Source organism: Leuciscus leuciscus (genome assembly GCF_965113295.1).
Source record: "Leuciscus leuciscus genome assembly, chromosome: 15".
Taxonomy (NCBI): Eukaryota; Metazoa; Chordata; class Actinopteri; order Cypriniformes; family Leuciscidae; genus Leuciscus; species Leuciscus leuciscus.
In genome coordinates this window covers 23,528,714-23,548,029 of record NC_138739.1, presented here as the reverse complement: position 1 = coordinate 23,548,029, position 19,316 = coordinate 23,528,714, and the positions used below count along the sequence as shown (strand labels likewise).

Here is a 19,316-nt window from a genome sequence, read left to right as displayed (position 1 = left end):
GTTTATCATATCTTTGCACACTGTGCCTGGCGTCACTTCCTAACCGGGGGGGGGGGGGCGGGGCATCGTGAGGAGGCGCGGTTTGCGTCATCTTCGTTGCGCACATTCTCTCGGCGTCTGGAAGGGCGTAGCGACTTTGCCGGTGTCATTCATTTCAACGCAGAGTGTAACAGCCGTTTTTAACGACTGTTCGGGGAGTTTATACGCATTAAAAGCATGATCATGAACGGAATCCATGCGGATGAGGAGGAGGTCCGAGAAGAGTCGAGCTCCTCCAGCCACAGCCCGGAGAAGAGGAAGCGGGTGATCCGGGTCTGGTGTGACGGCTGGTGAGTGACATCACACACTCATACGGTAATGAACACAAAGTGCGTATGTGTCTCTACAGCATCTTTACAGTGTCTTATAATGTTAGAATTCAACATAAGAATATCTATAGTAGCACAGAGATGAATTTACCATTGTATTGTTAAATTACCAACAAAAGTACCTTATCGGCACCATGGTGCTGTCAGTTATAGTTTCACATTGTATTACTGTGGTAATTTGAAAAATGCAGTGGTACTAAAATACATGCCATGCCCAAAATATTCCGTTACCATGGTACTTTTCTTCCATCATATTTAATTAATTGTTTTTACATTGTATTTTAAAATACCATAGTATTACCAGAGAACATGTGAAAACAAACATAGTAACTTACTTAGTATGGTGTCAGGTGGCAAAGTACTATGATATTTCCTATTGCATTGAATGATTACCATATATTTATGTATGTGTATGTGTTGTTATTGATAACTAAAACTATTGAAAATAATTTTTTGGTTACTGAAAATAATAATAAATATTAGATGGAAAACTTAAATTAAAATAATTAGAAATGTTGCCTTGGCAAATAACTAAAATAAGTACTAAAATTACTTTAACTAAAAAACAATTAAAGCTATATTAAAAAAAAAACTAAAAACTAATAAAATGACAAAAGCACATTACAAAATTTCTCAAATGTAAAATAGACCATATAAAAAAAGCTCATTCAAAATATTAAAAAAAAATACTTTAATAGTTATATACATAATACTACATTAACAGGTGCAGGTTCAGAAGTGTTCTTGTCAAGTGATTTCTAAGAAATATTACAGATAGAAGTGATATTACATGTTTCTCACGCCTAAGCTAATGGACAATGGTTCATAAAATGCAAACGCAAACAAAAATTTCTGAGTTGCATTAATATTGCAATTCCATTTGGTGACACCAGAGGCTCAGAAATGACACACTTCACGTTTAAAGACGACATATTCATCCATAATATGAGTTTATGAGTGATGAAATGAAGCTCATGTTATAAATAACCCAGTGTGAAGTGTGGTGCCCAGCAAGGAATCATGGGAAATGAAATTGGAGATTATGTTCCCATGTAATCCTCCCATCGGCCCAGCTAATGATATTATGGGGGAATAGGGCTCGTCCTGGTTAGATAACCCACCGTCTCTAGTTACTCCTTTAATTTGGCATGCAGAGCTGTTATTTATTACATACAGCGGTTTCCTTTCTTTGAACGTGGGTCATGTTTTATTGACCCTCATTAACTCTGTATTTAAAGTCCACATCTGTCTCCACAGCTATGACATGGTGCACTACGGTCACTCTAACCAGTTACGACAGGCCAAAGCGATGGGAGATTATCTTGTAGTAGGAGTACATACTGACGGTATGCTTCACACTTCATATTTCAGATCAATGCTTTGTACTTTACATAAACACTGTAATACCCGAATATATGAGGAAATTATCAAATTTTTTCTATCTCACGTTCAGAGGAAATAGCCAAGCACAAGGGTCCTCCGGTCTTCACGCAGGCCGAGCGGTATAAAATGATACGGGCCATAAAGTGGGTTGATGAGATTGTGGAAGGGGCGCCGTACGTCACCACGCTGGAGACGCTGGACAAGTACAACTGTGATTTCTGTGTGCACGGAGGTGAGGGGATCCTTTAGATATTTAGACACACATACTAGTGATCCAGAATCATTTTAAAATCTTTTAAAGTGCCGTATTGTGGAATTTTATTCCTTGAAAAACACTTGTTTTGCATCAAAAACGGAAGTAATTTAGTTTTTGATAATCATTTGTTTACAGTACATACTCTTTGATTCTTAGAATTGAACAGCCTATTTTTGTTACGTTCATTTAAGAGTCCTGTATGTACTGTAAATGATGTTATGATTGAAACTTTACTCACATAAAACATGGTGTAGTTCATGTTGGCGTTTATCAGAATGGCCCTAATTACTGCATAGGCATAATATTAACATATATGGCCATATGTTTATATGCTAATGGATGTGATGTCATAATCATGATTATTTCTAAACCAACAAGTTCACACCAAGAATGATAACTATAAAGAAAACGTAGTTTTGTCGTCTGCCACTTTAAATGCTTGCGCTCTTTAAAGCAGGATTAATTCTAATTGGCTGTCAATGTTTATCATTTATTAGCTGAAAAAAAAAAATTATTCATTGTCATTATCTTTATAGTCGTGATGTGGACGTCTCTGTACTTAAAGAGTTAGAACAATTATTAAAACTTTATAGTTATCATCCTTGGTGAGAAACAGGCCTTAAGTGTCTCGGCATAGTGATTTTTACATTGAAATGTCTCCCTTTAAAGCACAACATAGTTGAAATGTAAGGAAAATGGAATTGAATCTGAAATAATTTCATGTATTTTGCTAGATGACATCACATTGACCGTGGACGGGAAGGATACCTATGACGAGGTGAAGAGAATGGGCCGATATAGGTAAAGTCTAATGGTCCTCAGACATACACCTGTGGCACACCACTGAGTTTTGACCCAGGGATGGGTGTAACGGTTGTCTAAAATGTCGTTTTCATCAACAGGGAATGTAAACGCACACAGGGAGTGTCTACGACAGACCTAGTGGGCCGTATGCTCCTGTTAACAAAGGCGCACCACAGTAACATTGTGCGTAAAATTTATCCTTTATTTATGTGTGTTGTTAAGCGTTATGTAAAGTCTTTCTGTCAGTCCCTAATTCATATTCGCCCCTCTCTCTCTCTCTCAGGATAACACGGCCTACCAGCTCCACACGGATAACTTTGGGAAGGTGAGTAGATCTGCATATACTCAGATATAATATATAATTGTATAATCTTTTTAACATTTTCATAATTATTCCACCTCTCGAAACGTTTAAATAATATACATTTATATTATCGTAGCTCACATATCATAATCCAGTCAAATCCTGATGGATAAAAATCAAGTCTTCTACATTATTATTTCCATTTTAAAATTTAGTTTTGCTTGGGAAACTTTAATGGGTTGCTCTTTTATGTAGCTCTTAATTTTATATATGGTTTATGAATTCAAAACAATATTATAAGCCGCGTTTCCACCGAAATTACCTGGAACAGTTTGTCCCAGGAAAAGCTTTCTGCGTTTCCACCGCGGTCTAAAGTATCGTGAAAATTAGGCAAATTAGTCTTGTGACGTAGAACTGCATGCACTGCAACAGATTTTTAAAAATGGTGGTTGAAATAAAATGCGGCATGAACTCAACCAATCAGCACGTTAATCACACAAGTCCCACCCTGGAAAGTTCCTGAACTTTGAAAAAGTACTACCTCGCAAGCAGGGACTTTCTGAGGGTGAAATTTTACCCGGAACTTCATTTAGACCCTGGATCCTGCGGTCGAAACACACAGAGTGCCACCCCAAAGTCACTAGTTCCTCGGGAAAGTTCCTGCGGTGGATATGCGGCTATACATCGTTATACAACGGCATACAATTTAAATCTTTTGGCATTTGCAAATGCAAAACGTTCTGTTTTTTCTGTTCTCCTCAGGGTCCTAAAGGGCACAGTCCTTGGACTGGCGTCTCTCAGTTCCTGCAGACTTCTCAGAAGATCATCCAGTTCGCCTCAGGAAAAGAACCGCAGCCAGGAGACACCATCATATATGTGGCCGGAGCTTTCGACCTTTTCCGTATCCTTTTAAAATCCACATGCCACTCTACACTTGCCTTTTGAAGACATCCAGAAAGTTTTTAAGCAGAATTTGGGGAAAGCGATTAAGGGTACTCTGGTTGTATATCTGTGTATTGGCCTTGATTATCTGACCCATATAGACATCGGTCATGTGGATTTCCTCGAAACTGTTCACAAACAAGCAGAGAAACCTTACGTCATTGTCGGACTGCACTTTGACCAGGTGCGTTTCATAAAAACAAACACGCACACCCACTTTACAAGAGTTTACAGATCTCTCTACTGTCATTGTGCTTGCCAAAAAGGGCAAAGTTTGATGTCTCTAATTCTAATTTTGATTGGACCAAAAAACGAATGTGAAACAGGATCGCTCACAAACCTGTTTTACAAAGTTTTTGAACTTCATAGTCTCGGGTGGATTGTGTTTAAGTTCCCTAAAATGCAGAATACCATAAACATTACAGTTATGGTTACTACAATAAAACTGGTAATTACTAATATAAAACAGAAATGACACAAAATGATAATTGTTTATTGCTATTGGTTAGTACTAGTTCAGTATTAACAGTATTGGATCTGTCATTTTGTCTGTAAATTATGTGTGAAATATAGCAGTTTTGATGTGCAATAAATGTAAAGTTTAGTAATTGTTATTGTCATGTTTATTAAGTGTGTTCATATAATTGATTTGTAGGAAGTGAACCGCTACAAAGGGAAGAACTACCCCATCATGAATATTCATGAGAGAACTTTGAGTGTGCTGGCTTGCAGAGTGAGTGCATAATTTAACGTCTCCTCCAATCATTTCTTTGCATTTCGCATAAAGGAGTGCATAACTTACCCACCTCCGTTAATAAATTATTGATTTGCATAAATTACTAACTCCTCCAGTCAGTTCTCTGGATTTTGCATAATTTACCGTCTCCAATTCCGTTTTATTACATTGTTTTTGTATTCTTGACACTCTTGTTTAAGAACAATGGGCCTCTGTATTTAGAGAGAGGGAGTGATATTTAAAAAACAGAGAGTGTAGGGGGAAGTAACTCGGCAGAAACATTAAGAAACATCTCAAGGTCAAAAGAACAAATATCACAAGCAGTGAAAAAAGTTCATTTGTTCTGCATGTTTATGAGATGGCCATTAAAAATCTCGCATGGTGTGCTAATCCAAACATAACCTAGTTTACAAACCCTCTTATTCATCCACAGCACACATTCTCTCACGGATCAGGCGCATAACAGCATACCTAAAGCATGACGTCGCTTTCAGACAGACCTCCCTCACACTGCGATAGCAATGCAAACCACACGTGCATGCCTTTCTGAAGACTGTCCCAGGGGATGATGGGAGGTTTCATTCGGCTAGGCAATTTTAGGAACTGAGTACTTTGAACTTAAAGATCCCCTGCAGTGAAAATCAAGTTTTTAATGTTGTTTTTAATATGCTTTGCGACAAACCATGTGCAAATTCATAAGTCAACACCATCGCTAAGTATTTTCTTCTCAAAACTCCAGTGAACCAAAGACAGTCTCAAAAACGCAGTTTGAAATCGCCGATCGAAATGTTGTAACCAATCACATCAATGTGCGGGCGAGCTTTAGCATATCATTAACTGCTGAGAAGTCAGGTTATCCCATTATATTTTTCTGTTGATATAAAACATCGGGTACATTTAGCAATATAGCAGATGAATTATGTATATTACGATGTTATGAAGAACTATATGACTTTCTCCACTGATGTTCCGAGCGTTTCTAAGGATGCTGATTTTTTGAAGGCAGACTGAGATGGCGAACGGGAACGTGGTTTGTGTAACATTAGCAACACATTATTAGCTGTTTGATAATGTAGTCAAGCCAAAGGCTAATCACAATAATTACAGTTATGTGTCCGACGTTGTAGAGATCGATACATAAAACGCATTACCATTCTGATACATCGACTTGTAGATTAGCCTGGATAATTCACTCTTTTTCTTCTACTTCTGAATCAGTCTCTGGTTCAGACTTACATGGCTCAATTAAATCAATATTTCCATTTCCTTGCCATCGTGTAGCGTTTACTAGAGTAAAGTCAAGTGGATCAGGTAGTCTAAGCTGGAGTGAGTGGAGGAGGAGACCAATTTGCATATTCATGGATCCACATATACTAAACAAAGCAAGGCTGTAGAGTTACATTCAAGTTATTTTAAGGCATGAAGAAATTATTTTTACATGAAAAAACGTTGAAATATGTCATTTTGGTGATCCAAGATGAGTTTTAAGGGATCAAATTATTGACTACAGGGGGCCTTTAAGGAACAATGGAACTTGATGAACTTAGAACTGGAGAACTCTGAGAATGTAGAACGTTTAGAACTTAAAGAACCTTAAACAACCTAGAGAACTTACTTTAGAACTTGGCAAACTAGAACTGGAGTACTTTGTGAATTTTGAGAACCTTGAGAACTTAAAATTCAGAGAATGTAGAACTTAGAACTAAAGAAATGTGTGAGCTTGGAGAACTCTGAAAAATTGAAACGTAAAACCCCCCCGAAAAGTTAGAGAAGGTAGGAATTTAAGGTAGAAGCGTAGAACTTTAGAACTTGGAGAACTCTGAGAACTTAAATCCTAAAGACATTACAACTTAAGTTAGAACTATAAAACTGGAGAACTTCTAGAAAGTAGAACTTAAAACAATTACAACTTAAAGAATGTGGAACCTGGGCAGTGTAGAACTTTAGAACTTGGAGACCTCTGTAAATGTACAACTTAAAGAAATTAGAACTTCAAGAACTTGGAGAACTATTGAACTGGAGAATTTCTAGAAAGTAGAACCTAAAGCAATTACAACTTAAAGAATGTGGAACCTAGACAGTTTAGAACTTTCTGCTCTAGAAGAATTGACTGTAGAACTTGGAGATGAGTTTATAGGTGTTCGTAAACTTTAGGCTGTGAATAACTGTCTTGTGATCCTTTTGTGTTCAGTATGTGTCAGAGGTTGTGATCGGGGCTCCGTACGCAGTAGGAAAAGATCTTCTGGATCACTTTAAGGTACAGTACTAAAGCAGTGCAACGTTACATTGTTCATTCATTGTGGCGAATAAGAAACTAGTTTCAGTTTAAGCCCCTTCCAGACAATAACACAATAAAAGGCTTTGAGTGTAAAGAGAACGTGGTGTGTGTGATTCACACAGTACGATATTGAGGCGTAAAGCTGTGTGTGTTGTGCACTGCTCTGGGACAGCAGCCAAACTCAGAGGCTTTAGTGACAGAACACTATTTCAGCAATTCTGTGTTGTTGTTCTCCGGGAACAATCTAGAGATTTACTGCTCGCCTCTTTAACCAGAACCCCTCAGTTATAGTTTAACTTTAGAGGACTCAACAGAGAGCTTGGGACATTTTTCCAAATAATACAAACGGTGCCAAATATATTGGTGACCATATTGATTTATTGGATGTTTTCTGCATATTAAAATTGTTTAGTTGACATATATTTTTGTATTGGTGCTTATAATAAAATGTGTGAATATATATATATATATATATATATATATATATATATATATTGTGTGTGTACTAGTGAAATATTTTCTTATATTTTATTAAATTGTACGATATACATAGAAATTTGGTACTGAATTTTTTTTGGAAAAAAGAATATCTAGTATTATCTGCTTAATTTAAAAAAGTTTTTTTAATTAAGCAGAAAATAATATTTATTTTTCAGTTCCAGATTTTTTTCCCCTCATTATCATCAGCACTAAACTTGTATCTATCTTTTCTACATTAAAATATTTTGAAACTTGACTTCAATAAATTTGAATTACAATTTTTAAAGTTTAGATAAAATCGTAATGCTCTACTCATCTTTTTTTTTTTTAAGCAGAAAAGTAAATTTTTTCAGTTTCTAAGATTCCTTTTTTGCATTATTGATTCAGTGGCAAATTTCTAAAGCACTAATATCCATCTTTTCGTTTTTACATAAAAATATTTTAGAACCCAAATTCAAAATTTTAGATATAATCGTAATGCTCTAATGATCATTTAAAAAAAAAAAAATTAAGCAGATACGTTGTTTTTCAGTTTATACGTTTCCTTTTTCCATTATATATGATCAGTACCAAATTTCCAAAGCACTAAACTTTTAATCTATTTTACTAAACATTTTTGTTTTTATTTTAATACTCGACTTTAATTAGTTTTAGACACTTTAATTTGAACATTGTTTTTTTATTTTTTATGAACTGTTATGATTTATATATATATGTGTCTGGCTGTAGGTGGATCTGGTGTGTCATGGGAAGACAGAAGTGTTTCCCGACAGCGACGGTACAGACCCTTACGATGTGAGTAAAGTCTTCAAACATTCAACATCTCTGAATTATCTTCTCCTCCATAAATACTGTTTTTAACCCGTTTCTCTCTTCTCAGGAGCCGAAGAAGAGAGGGATTTTCCGCATCCTAGACAGCGGCAGCAATCTGACCACCGACGACATCGTGCAGAGAATCATTGAGAACAGGTGTGAGAAATAATCAAGCAAAATGTGAAAACATTGCTCGCTTGAAGTGTGTACGAACATATGCAACTGGCCCAATCTCTCTTTTTGTCCGGTAGATTGCAGTTTGAGGCCAGGAACCAGAAGAAGGAAGCGAAAGAGATGGCCATGATCGAGGCTTTGAAGCATAAAGATGATTCGCTGAAGACCGAGGCGGCTCTCGCGAAGAATTAACCGAACTATCCAAACCGAACAAATCAGGGGCTTCGACGTAGAACGAAAATTGCCCCCGGACTGTTATAAAACGCCTCGATTTACGAACAGTGCCCGCATTTAAATGAACGTGGTGGAACACGGACCTGTTTTTATATGTTGTACGACTCTTGTTTGATGACACCACTTTGTTGCGTGCGATGAGTTTTAATAGTACCTATTAAATGGGTTGAAAAACGTTCTCTCAATGGTAGGAACGCTGAGGAACGTTTAGCAAATACTTTTGCGTCGTTTTTATAAGGGTTATGGGAAGATTGTGTCATTAAATTAGTGATCCATCCGCACGTATCCGTAGATGAGCAGAGAAATGCTTGTGTAGGAACACTTCGTGTTGACTACGTTGGTACGTGTAAGACTAATTGGGTTTATTTGGGGATTTTTCTTTTAAATTTTGTTTTTTTATTTGGGTGAATCTCATGGAAACATATCCAAGTCACATTTAGCCCACAATCAAATTCTATTTTTGCATAAAACAAATAATGCCTGTTTAAGATTATTAAATGTTTTTGTATTGTGACATTATTTTTGTCACAATTTCCATCCATAATCTCATTACCATAATACATCTGAATATTTTATTTTATTGTTTTATTTTTTTGCACATTATTTTCAGTATTGATTCTCATTATATATATATATATAAAAAAATGCTGTAATACAATGATAATGTTTGTATAAATTAAGGATTTACTACCATATATAAATACTTTACTATATACTATACTAATATATATATATATTTCTATATTTGGGGTAATGAGATTTTGGCTAATGAACAAATTTGCAAAGTTCTCATCAAAATAATCCTCGGCAATCTTCTTAATGGTCCTAATGTGTGTGTGGGTATCGGTAAAATGTGACCTGGGTATGTTTTGACAGGCTTTACCCCGGTATCTTTTAATCTAGTGGTACTGTTGTAGTTTTACCCGTCTCATCATAACTAGAAGTTTGATGCGTGTGTTATGAAAAAATTCAGAACTGAAGTTTTGTCAAATATCGTTTCATATACTGTTCACAGTCACATACTGTATCTGGCATTTTTACTGTCTCTTTTACTGTTTTTAATTTCTTTCTCATACCTTTAATTGTTGTGAAGTGATCAAAATCACAACCAAAGACTCTCCGACCTCAGGTGATTCTTAGATGTCAGGACGCTGTGATATACAAAATTCATTGATGGTTTATTGTCACACTTTCATTCATTTTAATGTGCGACATAAATAATCGTTCTCTTTGTGCAGTTTTGTCACCCGTTTCTGTTTTTAATGAATTTCAAAGCACATTGTTTTTCAAATGTTCTGTACATTTACAGTGAATTCCTGTGAAAAAACACTAATTTAAAGTCTCTTCGTTACAGATGTGAGCAGAAATGTTAAGTGACCAATTCTGAGTGTACCGTTAGATGCTGAATGTTCATGGCAGGTTATTGTCTTCAGACAAGCTTTAATTTATTGGAACTAATCCCATCATAACCTGTAAATCATCAAAACAATTATTTTCACAATAAAAAAGTATCAAAACATGTTTCAATGTATCAACAGTGGCATCTGTTCAATTTTTAGAGAAGACAAATAGTTTTGAATGTTTTGTTTTTCTAATGAATATTTATTGATAATTGTGTGTGATTTTTGTACATAAACACAATGTGAAGTAAAAACATAATTTCTCTTAATTTTGAGATTTATTTGAGATCCCAACTGCCATCAATTACTAATACTTGCTATAGTTGTACATTTAATCAAAGTTTTATTCTAAATATTTAAGTTGATAATACATTTTTTTTATATATATATATATATATATATAATTACGTTTTAGTTTTGTTGTATATTAATCAATAAACTATATTTAGTGTAACCCTTATATTTTATTTAAGGCTGTATTTTACTTCATTTTTTTGTTGTATTTGTTTCTTTTGATGTTTATAATAATTTTTATAAATAATTTCCTTTTTTACTTCATTTTATTTGATAACGTTCTATTAATGATTAATTCATGTATTACTTTATCTAATTGAATTACGTTTAATGTTATGGATTTGAGTGACTGCCAGCTCTTTCGTACGAGCTCGTGCGTTGGACGAAACCCATCTCAGGTGACAAAGTTCCACAAACATCACGTCACTTCCTTCCTAAAGAACGCGGACAACCCCAAAAAAGCAAAAAGAGACGCTCTGTAGACGACACACACCATTTAGCTGACCCGTAATGAACAGGTAGTGTTGTGTTGTGGATTAGGAGTGTTTGCGCGGCGTCAGTGTTGAGCTCTCACAATGATCCCGCACGAGCGATCAGTCTGACGAAACTAACCGGGAACAGACGGATTTGAAACTTTTTTTCCCTCTTTCTTCCTGTCCCACAGTGTCTGTCCCAGTCTGTCTCTCTTTATACAATAGAGTTCAATCACTCCAAAAACACGCGCAATTGACTTTGGTGTCATTTTACGCTTTAACCGGGACTTTGGATAAGAGCGCGCGGGATCTCGCCGGGATGTTTTACGCGACTTTAAACGTTCCTCTTCGATTCCATCCGTGGTCTTGAGATTTCTGTTGGATCTTTAGCTCTTTGGGAAAGACATGAGCTCTGGATATGGGTCTGTGTCTGGGCTCAGAGGTGACAGAGGAGGGAAAGAAAGCGAAGATCCACAGCTCGCAGATAGACCGAGATCTGTACGAGTACGCCAAGAGAGAGATGAACGTGGTGAAGATCCTCATGCTGGGTAACACAGCTCTCATCCTGCTCATCTGCCCGTTGCTTTTAGTTAAAATAACATGGATTTTGATGTTTACATGGGCCTACTTGAACGTTAGACATGTAATTTTGGGTAATGTACTAGTTTACTAAACAGTTGTGGGTTTCAACTTCAGGTCTGGGTTGGCAACTGCGAATTTATGAGTTCAAGCAAACAAATATGAGATTGCAATTGGACGTTTATTGGTTTACATAGCAAATCTCAATTAAAACTGACTTGTTCTGTGTTCAAAAACCCTAGATCTTGGCAGGTTGTAGATTGAAACTTCAGATCTGGCTAGGCAACTAAACAGTTGTGGGTTTGAACCTCCAATTTTAGCTGATATCTAAAATGTAGGTTTAGACCACAGAAGGTAAAAGGTTGTTGGTTGAAACATTAGATCTGTGCAGAAAATCGAACCACTGTATAGTTCAAAGCTTCAAACCTCATGGGTTGAAGCTGAATGGATGTTGATTGAAGCTTGGATCTGATTCTGTGCTGTAAATTAAGCATTTGTGAGTTTTGCACCAGAGTTCTGGGCTGGAATCTTCAAGATTATATGTTAAAACCCCATATCAGAGTTTAAGTCGACAGATTGTAGGTTCTAACTCTATATATAGGTACACCGTACTGTAACTGAATAGATGTGTGTTCAAACCTCAGATCTGGGCTCATATCTAAAATGCTGTAGGCTCAAACTAAACATCCGGGCTAGTAACCGAAAAAGGTTGTTCGTTCGAACTTCAGAGAGGGTTTATTCATGAACTGTCATGGTTGTACCTTTAAACAAGACACCTAATCTATGTAATCCTGGAGGACTGTTCATGTAATGTTTCAGGTAATAACTAAATGTCTATTTAGTCATTTTATGGTACTTTTTTTTTAAATGTAGGTGCTGCAGAAAGTGGGAAAAGTACATTGGTCAAACAGATGAAGATTATCCACAGTCATGGATTCACCAAACAAGAACTAACCAGTTTTAAGGTAAGGAATTTTTGTTTTATGTTTTGTTGTTTCCACACACTGGATGCCCACCATTGTAAAAGGGTTATTGCATTCAATAGTTTAACATTTGTTCTCATTTGTACTATATTTTGTCAGTTTTCTCTGTACTTCCTCTGCCATCTGGGAAATCAAGCCTCTGTGTGTGTTTGGGGATTATTAAAAGTTTAAGGGGTCACTGGTTCAACTGTGAAACAAGACCTCAGTTGAACGGAAGACTAGATCTTGCCTCAGCATTTTTTTTGTTCTGTTAGGAAGGGAAAGGGGGGAGGAAATGCATGGAAACATGACACAAAAAAGTTTGTGAAGTTAAAAATCGTTAAATTGTCAACTTCCGTGCACATTTTCTTTAAAATTTCCCCCTATAATATATCCGTTTCCTATCCGTTTCATCTGTTTGGCAGATGAAACTTCCTTCAAAACTCAACCATCTTCCTATAAACTCAACCATCTCTTCGCATATATTTTTTGACCTGTCACTCACAAGTGTTACCATGGCAACAATGTGAAGCCCCACACTGGCTCCTTTAGACTAACCTGCGGTCTTCATATGCCGTATCGCCTTGGAAACAGAACGGACACTGATTGGCTTATTCATCGTAAATCGCAACCAGCTGTGGTCTCAACATGCTCATCAGCCCTGGTATCGCTAAAACCGCAGTCTTTGACTGTCATTTTGGGGCTAAACGTTTTCTTTGTGAACAACAATAGTTGTGTAATTCAATCCAGTTCTTCAGTTTACCAAAAAGACCCTAGGCTAGGGGTTGGCAATATGAATGGCAGTAATTTTATATCACGATGTATCATGTACTGTATATATGACGCTATTGTTATTCTTTGTTTAAAATTCAATGGAAATTATGAAAAAAAAAAAACATTAGTGCTAGGCTACAAAAGGATATTTTATGGCTATATATTGACATTACAGTTCAGCTTGCAAAAATAAAGACTTTATTTTATATAGATCAAACTTTGCTGGGCCGAATACAGAGCCTTGAGGCATCCTGAACTCAAAACGTTACTTAAACACGACTTGTCTGAATTTACTACAAATTTAGGCTGTTGTATGACATCTTTTAGCTTGTGAGTGACAGGTTAAAGAGGTGTACTGTGAGTTTGTTGACTTTGTTGAGTTCACACTGACTGTCGAATGCACAGAAAACGGCAACCTTTTTTTTTTCTTTGCTTGTCTTTGAGAGAATACTACCTGACTGAAACTTCCCTCAGTATTTCATTGCTTCACGTTTAATAAAAGCAGCTTTGATCCTTTGGAATTCTGGAATTTGTCCATCCAGTATTTTGCGGTGATGTTTATCAAGCTAACTGAGCATTAGTGCACATGTTTCTAGTCAGATCTTTCTCCAGTTGCTTTATAAATCAGCTGATCAACGAACTGTCCGTTGTATCTCCTGTGAAGTGCCAGGTGCAGATCTGCATGTGTGCTAGCTTGACCTAAACAGAGAGTTTGTGTACCATGTTCTCTTCATTAAACATTCCCTCAGGGTCTGTTTGTGTTAGTGACACTTTTCGGTGAGCTTGAATTAGATTGATGTGCTGAGAATGTGCCAATGGGGTTTTGAAGAGCCTCAGGGAATACTTTAAAACCCCAATAACCACCCATTATTTCCAGGCAAATGCACAGGGATTGGTCAGGATGGTTAACTATTTGACTTGTCAGCAAGCAACCACCTAGTCTTTTTTTTATGTTGAATTTTAGTGGCAGGGGGATGAGTCTCAGAACATATTAGCATAATAACAAACTGTAGTGAGGACTAGTTGCTTGCTAGAAAAAAGTAAGTTTTGTTAGTGGCAGATTTTTGTTGTGTGATGCGGTTTTATTGGCCTTTGTCAGCTGATAATGACAACATTGACCATCAAACAATGGAAAACCATGAGCCAACCCTTTAAATAAACACTCACCCCAACACACACGCCCTTTTTGCGATGGACTCATCGTCCGTGTTATCTTTCCCAGCATGACTTCCATTATCTTTAAACAAAACAAAAAGTGTTGGTATGTGGGTAGAATGATGTAATATTGTACAGTGTACAGTGTAAAAATGAAATGCACAGTCAAAAGCTTGGGCCTTTATAAAAAAAACTGTGTTAAAATTATGCTATGTAAAAATAGCACATACGATATAAAATGATATAGGCTACATATGTATGATTGTTTTTAAGTAAAACATACTTTAAGTATATTCAATTTGATATTTAAATTATATATATCTATATAAAGTAATTATATATATTTTTAACAGGATTAATTTATTCTTTGTCTGTGAATTATTTCCACCAGTTTATTGACACATAAAAACATTCTTTTTAAACATTCAATTATAACGTCTTTAAAAAATTTACTTGGAAAAATGATCTTTCCATTTTCAAAATGTTAAAGGAACTCATTTCATATGATGACACTTTAGCTGTAACCATTTATGTGGATAGGGTTTCATGTGAATTCTAAACTGAAATCACTCCTTAGGGTTTTTTTGTTGAAAAATTGGAGATTGATTACTGTCATTGTCCTACTTATTGTGAAGTGGTAATGTCTTACTTTGTCTGTATGTGATAAGGCAGGTTTTTACTAACATCTAGACATACCGTTTTTTTTGTTGATCTAAATCCCTTATAAATGTGGCAAAATTGATAGTTATTTCTTATAACATTCATTAGTTCTGTAAAGTGCGGTAGGCATTGAACTGAATGACACAAAGTGTGAAGTATGTGACCCAATGGAGATCTCTAGATCGGATTAATGTTAGACTAGCCATGTCACTGCATAGTTTGTGGTCAGTCACTGTGGTATAAAACTCTGACTGGAAGAACAATGTTTTGTACTTTGCATCACTGTAATTAATGAATGAACCCAACAGCGGTTTAGATCTGTTTGCAGAAAGGGAAGAATAAAACAGTAAGTACCCATAGGATTAAACTTCTCCCATTGTTCTAGATACAAAATAAACATCACCCTTAAGCTAAAGGATGTCGTACAATAGCCATATTTTGCAGTAAACATAGACAAGCCTAGTTTGAGTCACGTCTTGAGTTCGGGATACCTCAAGGCTCTGTATTCGGCCCAGCAAAGTTTGATGTAGACCAAATGAACGGCTTCATTTTTAAAAGCCAATCTGTAATTTTTTTGTTATGCTGACCTCTCCCATGCCTGTGTTTTTCTCTTAAAATGTATGTGGCCAGTCACAGGCTTCTGTATAATGTTCAAAAGTCCATTTTGTGCTCCACCAGTTTTTATTGGACGGTTGCATAAAGGGTCATGCTTTTGCGCACACATGCATTCATTTGTACAGACCCATAATTATGGCTAGTTTCACATTGTACACAAGCTTGCAGACACGGGCACAGTCTGTAATCAGACTGGCCTTGGTTGACTTGGACGTAGTGTCGCGCAAGGGCGGACTGTTGACTGTCAGAGAGAGGCCAGGGAAGGGTGTGGTGGCCTGTGGTGTGTGTGAATCATAAATGAAAGGGAAAATGTGACGTTTTACAGGTAAGAACTGGGACTTGTCCTGACCTGAATGTCACAGGAGTGTCTTTTTCTTAATCTGTTCTTTCTTCAACTCTTATACTAAACTGTTGACTGCGGTCTTGAACCACACTGAGATCTCCCCTCAAGTTGTCTTTCCTGTTTCCTCTTTTTGTGTTTCTCACCCTAGACCTGCCTTAAAATATGTTGTGAATGCAATTTTATGTTCATTTGAACTAAATCAACACAACCATTCACAAGCTTGGGGTTGGTAAAATATTTCTCTTCTGCCCACCAAGGCTGCATTTATTTGTTAAAAAAAAGTTTTTTTATTAAATGTTATTACCATTTAAACTGTTTTCTAAAAATTACTGACCCCAAACCTTTGAACGGTAGTGTATATTGTCAAACGTTAATAAAGATTACATATACATCAGATGTTCACACATATACACACAATAGAGCCATTAGTGTTGCATATCTGGTGACCCTTTTTATGGCAAGACTTCACACAACTCGCAGCTGGGTTTCATGCTTTCATTTCCTTCACCTCCCTCTGACTCGGTTTCTTTGATGAAGTGGTAAATTCTCCTGTTCCAAACGTGACATCAAGAAGTAATATGAGACTTTGGAGTGCCGTTGTCGGTGGTCTTGAATTTGGGCTTGACCCAAATGTAGTTATTGTAGAATGTGTTGTTCTTTGACTTGCTCATGACTTGCCTGGAATTTTAGCAAGTCATAACCTCTTCAGGATTTTACATGACCAGAGATCTAGAATTTGTTGTTCTGCGTTGTCTGAAAGTTCTAGAACTCAAAAGTTGTGTAGGTTCTTGAAAAGAAATGGTGGATTGTAGAATTTCGAGAATAGTTTAACATTCTATAATCATTTACTTACCCAATCCAAACTTGTGACAAAATGGCATCCTAAAATTTATGGTTTCCATGTTTTATGGGGACTTTCCACAGACATAATGATTTGTTACTGTAAAACTGTAAATTTTATCCCCTAACCTTAAACCTACCCATCTCAGATAAGTTTCAGCATTTTTACATTTTCAAAAAACATCATTTAATATGATTTATAAGCTGCTTTCCTCATGGGGACCCAAAAATGTCCCCATAACGTAGGGAATACCTGAACCACACACGCATACACTCCTGGTAAGATGTTTTGCACTTATCCTTTTCCACAAGAATAGTTTCATAGTATCGAAGTGTGTGATTCACTCCTGAACTTTACCTCCTGCTTCGCTCTAGTGCACTTTTTTTTATGTGTGTTTGCAACAACAGGAAATCAATATAAGTGCATCATATATCCAAACCACATAACTTCCACACCCCCTTCATGAACACAGAAAGGCTTTTCGGCGTTCACTCTTCCCAGGAATGCTCTGCGCCTCTGATCTATGGTCCAGCAAACAAAAACTGTTCAATAAAGGGTAGGAATGCGTTTGCTTTGGCCAGAGAGTTAGGGGCGGTAAAAGGGGAAGCATTTGAGCACAACACGAGTGGACGGGCCGCTGAAAGTGTGAAAAGAGAAAGGCTTTGAGTGGCACACATGTGGACTGATTTTGTGTAGTGTCAAAATTTTTCCAAGTTAAAATGAAATCATAATTTATCTTATTTCCCTTAAAAGACACTTCTGGTCATACTGTGCACAATCCTTCATGTTAATAAAGAACAGTATTATATTTATGTATTTTTTATATAAATAAACAAGTATCATAATTGTCTTAATTGTATAAAAAAAAAATATATATAATATATATATATATATATAAAAAAATTTTTTTTGTATTTGTGTATAAATAAATATGTTGCAATATGTAAAAAACGTAATGACTGCCACGCCAGTTAATTTTGTTAATATAAGAAAGAAATGATGGTGATCCAAAAACTGTACAAATCATTCCCATCTCTGTGAATTGTTCTGACCAAAAAGGAATGATCAACATTCCATGATTCATAACTGCACAATCGCATTGAGTTGCAGCCGAGCGTTAGATCGTCACGCAGCGGTTTCTGTCGGCAATAACGTCCATTTCCTGTCACTCAGGTGGACGTGAGACAATAAGGACAAAAATTAATTGAGTGGAAATTCATTCAGGAAATGTCCCAGTGACAGGAAGTGGATGTATTTGCTTAGATGCACACACAACGCGACTGGTTTCTGTCACAGATCAGTGAAAGGGTTCTTGGGTAATGCTTTCATTTTTGGAAGTTATTTGCGTTCGAAGGGACAAAGACGCCTGCCAATCTCAAGAGAAAGAACTCAAAATAAAAATGAATATGCTAAGAGTATGAATATCATGTTTTGTTCTTACTTATAATATGAATCATCTTCTCTTTTCATATATCTACTGTTCCAGCCTGCGGTGTTGGATAACCTCCTGACCTCGATGAAGTTTGTCCTCCATGGAATGGGCGTCCTTCGAATCAACCTCGCCAACAGCAAGAACAAGGTCTGCGCTCGACTCTTTCCATTATACTGTGGAAGAATATTTTTGTGTGTATATACATTTATGTTTTCCATTTTAGATGTCAATTCCCCAGTTAAACTGCTATTTAGAATGACTGTAAAGAAACATTGTTTCTGTTTTATTGTTTGCAGTACTTACAGGATCCACTAGGTGGCGGCATCTTTTCAGAACTAGGGATGTGAATGCAAACATACAGTCCAAACTAACCTGACAGTCATTCAGTGGTGTGTTATTAGAATCCTCCCTCGGTTCTGGTGTTCCAGACGTGTGTCTCAAACAGTTATTATATTGTTCAGGATGCACCTTAACGGCACTATGAGGGTCGTCTGCTTTGATTATGAAATATGACCGTGGTGTATGGTCGGCTTCAGCAGGTCTTGTGATGAGCATTGTACTGTAAATTAGACAAATCAGGCCAATTGTTCTTTAGTTACAGAGCTAAAGACGCGCATGTGTTGGGTCACACTTTGTTCTAGTTTTTAAAATGTTATGTTTTATGCTTATAAACCCTTGCTCCAATCCCTAACCTTAAATTTCCTTGCTTAGCCAACCCCTAACTAGATATAGATCACAAAGGGTTGGCTAGTCATGCAAAAACTGACGAATCTAGATGGCTAGTTTTGATATTTTAACAGCAGTGCTTTAATTAGCATGCTAACAGCATGCTAAGCCTTCGATGTTTGATAGTTTGCGCTTTAAAACATTTTAAGTTCTTAAAATTGAGAAAAGTTTTTGAAAAATTCTTCCGCAGACTATCAAATGTTGCATTTATCCATGTTTATGATATTTCTCCAGGTCCACGCTCACTCCGTTCTCTCGTGTGGCCGTTGTTTTGACGAGGACCAGATGCT

The 19,316-nt window shown here is 36.5% G+C and overlaps 2 protein-coding genes across 2 annotated transcripts in view; both read left to right on the top strand.

Annotated features, from left to right (window-relative positions):
- Positions 1–71: 71 nt before the first annotated feature.
- Positions 72–10,293, top strand: pcyt2 (phosphate cytidylyltransferase 2, ethanolamine). Its single transcript, XM_082138634.1, has 13 exons — positions 72–329; positions 1,626–1,714; positions 1,822–1,983; positions 2,742–2,808; positions 2,910–2,994; positions 3,095–3,136; positions 3,878–4,016; positions 4,159–4,241; positions 4,713–4,790; positions 6,985–7,050; positions 8,281–8,346; positions 8,432–8,520; positions 8,616–10,293. Exons 1-13 carry the CDS (start codon positions 217–219, stop codon positions 8,728–8,730), a joined length of 1,194 nt encoding a protein of 397 aa, XP_081994760.1. The 5' UTR covers positions 72–216; the 3' UTR covers positions 8,731–10,293.
- Positions 10,294–10,898: 605 nt separating this feature from the next.
- The window catches only part of LOC309475399 (guanine nucleotide-binding protein G(t) subunit alpha-3-like), a gene marked incomplete at its 3' end in the record, with an annotated part of 9,961 nt that continues 1,543 nt past the window's right edge, over positions 10,899–19,316 (top strand). The window contains exons 1-4 of the mRNA XM_082138161.1: positions 10,899–11,487; positions 12,392–12,483; positions 18,355–18,447; positions 19,261–19,313. Of these exons, the coding sequence (XP_081994287.1) occupies positions 11,358–11,487; positions 12,392–12,483; positions 18,355–18,447; positions 19,261–19,313 (368 nt within the window). The 5' untranslated portion in view covers positions 10,899–11,357. The remainder of the gene's footprint in view (positions 11,488–12,391; positions 12,484–18,354; positions 18,448–19,260; positions 19,314–19,316) is intronic.